The 4,435-nt window shown below is 33.2% G+C and overlaps 1 protein-coding gene across 1 annotated transcript; it reads right to left on the reverse strand.

Moving 5' to 3' along the window:
• Window positions 1-1,146: 1,146 nt before the first annotated feature.
• On the reverse strand, window positions 1,147-2,417 carry LOC114419372. The gene has a single exon (XM_028385024.1). The coding sequence runs from the start codon at window positions 2,269-2,271 to the stop codon at window positions 1,378-1,380; it is 894 nt and encodes a 297-aa protein (XP_028240825.1). The 5' UTR covers window positions 2,272-2,417; the 3' UTR covers window positions 1,147-1,377.
• Between the last annotated feature and the right edge of the window lie 2,018 nt (window positions 2,418-4,435).

Below are 4,435 nucleotides of genomic sequence, written 5' to 3' on the forward strand. Positions count from 1 at the left end.
AGATAAATGGATTAAAATTATTGAATTTTTATTTGGTATGATAATATAATTAGAGGACCATAAGCGGCCGGAGACGAAGAGGGTATATTACAAGGCAGCAAATTTGAAAGATTAGATTAAAGAATGACTTCCCTTCATGTAAGAAAAAGAAAAACCTACATTTTCAGAGACTTGTAATTGGGATAATGCTCTGCCTGTACATGACAAGGCGACAAATAAAACCCACTACATGTGAAGAAACTATAGAGACATGAGTGCATGTGGGTAGCATCTTTTTTTCTTTCAAATCATGGTATGTTCCAAAGTTTCAGTTCATCATCACAATAGTTATATTATTTATATAACATTCTTTGTAACAATTTTTATAATATTATTTTTCTTTATTTCTCTTTATTACATGTTTCTCTAACCCCTTTTCGTAAATTATACAAAAGTAAATTAAAGTATAATTAACATGTCTCTCGTCGCAATATTTGCTGATGGTATAATAATCAGGAATTTTCACACGTAGTCTTACACTATATTTAGAGAGGAAAAAAAAAAGACTGTGGGTGCCCAACTCAACGTCAATCCTTGCTCTGTACAGAAATATTACAATCATTATTCAACATCCTACTGATATCGAATAAAAGCTTCTTTTTTTTTTTTTCATTTCTAAGCTCATGCTTAATTTGTCCATATATTCATTTAAGCTCTTAGTTATTTTCTTGGCATGCTATGTTGTGGGCGTTACCGTAAACTTTTTAACTTGGAAAAAAAACTGTTAGCAATCACCAAATACAAGTACCTAATGGAAACACATTATGGTGGGTAGCAGGTTGTTTGGGGTGGAAAACATAAAACCCACTTATGAAAGAGTACTTAACCTTCAATTTTAAAATCCTCAATACTGTCCTAAATTCGGTACATGGTTTGACAAATACGCTTTTACCCACAGAGCAAAGTCATAAATACACGCAAAGAATATAAAAAAATATGAAAATTATTTTGCAACGTGCAAAAGTATCACACAACTTGTTAATGTGTAGACAAAAACAGGATTAGGCTGATGGTGACATCACAAATACCAAAGCTAATCTTAAAAGTTTTCAAATCTACTTAATTTTGTATATCTGAAAAAAAATAAATTCTAATATAACCAAGAAAGAACCAACAACAAAAAAATGAGAATATATAAAGAAAATTGAAAAAACAAAACTTGAAATTACCATTCACGGCAACAATCACTATCATAATAATATTAACATTGTGGAGAAAGCAGAGTCGAGAGACCATGATAGCTGTGACCACACTACTCACATTTGCTTGTAATTTATCATAACATTAAATTGTTTTAAGGTTTCTATCACCAAAATCACAATTTAATCAAAACGTTAACTAAGACCCAATTCTTGCGCTTAAGTGATGCATGCCAGGGTTGAAGCCCAAGCACCCCAACAAGCCCTGCTTATAAGGCAACAACGTTTTCTTCTTCAACTCCACTGAAGCAGCCCGGTTCACGGTGTAATGCAACTCGTGAGCCGAAACCGGTCCTCTCCGTCTCGAAACCGAACCGGAACTCTCCGCGGACCGGAAACTCACGTTCCGGACATCCTCGTGCGCCGTCGTTTTGGACAGAACCGCGTACTTCCGAAAGGGATCCTTGTCCGAAGCTCTTCCCTCGGAGGCGCTTCGGAACAAAAGAAAATCCTTCAGCCTCCACTTTCGGTACCCTTTCCCGAACGAAATCGACGACAAAAACGAGGAGTTAGAAACACTTTCCGAGGTTTTGCTGCTGTTACTCTTCTCCCCTTGTGATGACGTGTCATCACAAGACACGACTTGAATTCCACTTCCTCTGCGACCTTTTAAAGGGGTAGCAGAGGAAATGGAAAATGATGAAGCTCTTTCCCTACCTAGCTTACGTTGTGGAGGTGGTGATGATAATAGTGATGATGATTCTTCGATAACCCTTTTCTCTCTTCTTTTATTCGACGAAGGGGAAAGGGGTTTGAGAGGTCTAATCTTTCCGCCAAGGAACAGTTCTTCGGCGGAAAGGGAAGGTCTCTGGAGTTGACCACTGAAGTCGAATTCAAACTCGTCTTCGGTGGTGTTGGGAGTGGAAGCAGAGGAGTGTCTGCGAGTGGGGCTAGTGGGAGCACTGAAGAAGAAGTTGCCAAAGCGTTGGGGGCTAGAAGGTGCAGTGATGTAAGGAGAGGAACAGTTGCTATCAAAGTTAAAGTCCATGGAAGAAGAAGGTGGAGGAGGAGGCACTGCCACCACCATTTCCATGCCTTTTTAGTGTTGTTTACCAATTGGGATTGTGAGTTTCAAGAAATGGGTGGCGGCTTGGGGAAATGAGGGTATAAATATATAAGGGAGATAGAGACAGAGAGAGGACAGGGGAAAATGAATGAGAGTGGAAAGGGGTGGAGAATGGAGATTTGACTATTGGGAATGATTTTGGTTATTAGAATATACAGAAGTCACCTTTTGATTGGAATTTTGTTATATTTGCATCATTTTCACCTATGTTTGGTCTAATTAATATCTTCTCCAATTGTTTTGCTATTTTCCATTAGTCTCAATAAATTAAGTGAAAAAGTAATAAATAATTCTTAGGTTAGTTAATATAATTGAGATTTGTCAATCGTTGACTTGATCAATGACACTGAGATTGGTTAGTGACAATTTTAGATTGATCAATTTGCTTTGTTAATTTGTTTTTAACTGGAGAAAGGATGTTTCTGTTTAATGTCATAATTTTGTGAATCTGATTTTTTGATTCACTAATGTACATAATAAATTTATGTAAGTCTTAAATGATGTATTACTAAATTATTAAGAAAATTACTGTCATCGTAATTGTTTGCTAAGAAAACTATTGATGTATATTAATACATTTCTATATGATAATATGCAAAATATATGACTGATTAAATATAAATTCATTTATTTATTTGGAATAAATAAAAGAAGAAGAGAATTCTAAACCATTTTCTTTTCTTATTCCGGCTAAGAATAATATATTTGGGTGTGGCGTGAACAAATATGGCCATTACTTCAGCATTTGGCTGGATTTAAAGAAAAAAATAGTATTCCGGAAGGAAACTGATGGAGCAATAAATAATATAGTACGACTTTGCTTCGTTTAATTCAGGAAAAAGAGTGCAGCGGATCTAGAAGAGGAGAAAAATTGAAGACAAAGAAACTGAAAGAGAAGACTACACTTCTTATTTTTCCTTGTTTGATTAAGAAAAAAGGGAAATAAAATTAAAAATTGGTAAAATTAGTTTTGTATCTTTTATTAAAAATCAAACTATTAAGATAATGAGAAATTAACGGCAAAAGAATTAGTAATTACAATGTTTGAATTTGCGAAAATCCATCCAAATCTGTTCATCTAAGTAAACATTAAATCCAATCAAATTAAGCATAGTTTCTATCCGTACCAAAGGAAAAAAAAAATAAGCATAGTTTCTGATAATGTACGTGGTCGTTCAAATTTAAAGAAAATTACCGTTGAAATTAAAGAGTAGCATCTTCTCCCAAAAGAAGGAAAAACGTAAAGATGTAAGAGATACGCAAAGTTCTTCACAATGGTTTTAAGATAATAAGATCATTCAAGTTTTAATTAGAAAATTGGCGTTGAAAGTAAAGAGCACCGTGCTGAAGAAGCTAGAAAGAAAGTAAAGATGTAAGAAAAAGACAAAGGAAATGTTTTTTGCTTGTTTAATTGATAATAGTATAAGCAGTTAGGTTACCGTTTTGTGTATCCCAGTTTTCTTCATGCTTTTGTTTTGTTGGTTAAATTTTCCTAGGTATAGTGATTTTTTTCTTGGTAGGTCCCTTAGTCAGCATCCTAAAATTTCTCTTCTCCATCTTTTATATTTGCTTTATTTTACTTTGAGAAAATAATTTTTCCTTTGAGGTTCTCTTAGTAATTGTATTAATATAGAGAGAGTGTTAGTCTGATCTCTCTTTGTGTTTATGTTTAGTTAGAGAAGTGTTGTAATTTCTTCCACTTCGTACAATTCTTTTCTTTTCCATTCCATTGTGATCTCATATGCTCTTTTTTTCATTTCATATTTTAATCGTGAGTTATTATTCTGTTACTCTGGTATCCAACAGAAAGGTTACCAACTTGATCCCCTCCACTAACGGCTAACAAAAACTAATATATAGTCTAACAAATTAATATTTACTGATAAAAAAACATAATTAACTTGTGTTAATTATTTGAAAAGTATTATACCTTTTTACATTATAAAATTTTATATTTTACTTTTACGGGCTTATTTTTCATTCTATAACCGCATATAGTCACTTTAAGATGATTTTTTTGCTAAAATATATTTTTAATAACTAATAAATATTTAAACTTTGTCTTCCTGGTAATTTTATTTTCATTGATTTTCTAATAAAACAATAATTTTATTTTTGGTACTTTATTTTA

The sequence above is a fragment of the Glycine soja genome, chromosome 7 (genome assembly GCF_004193775.1).
Source record: "Glycine soja cultivar W05 chromosome 7, ASM419377v2, whole genome shotgun sequence".
NCBI classification, from domain to species: domain Eukaryota; kingdom Viridiplantae; phylum Streptophyta; class Magnoliopsida; order Fabales; family Fabaceae; genus Glycine; species Glycine soja.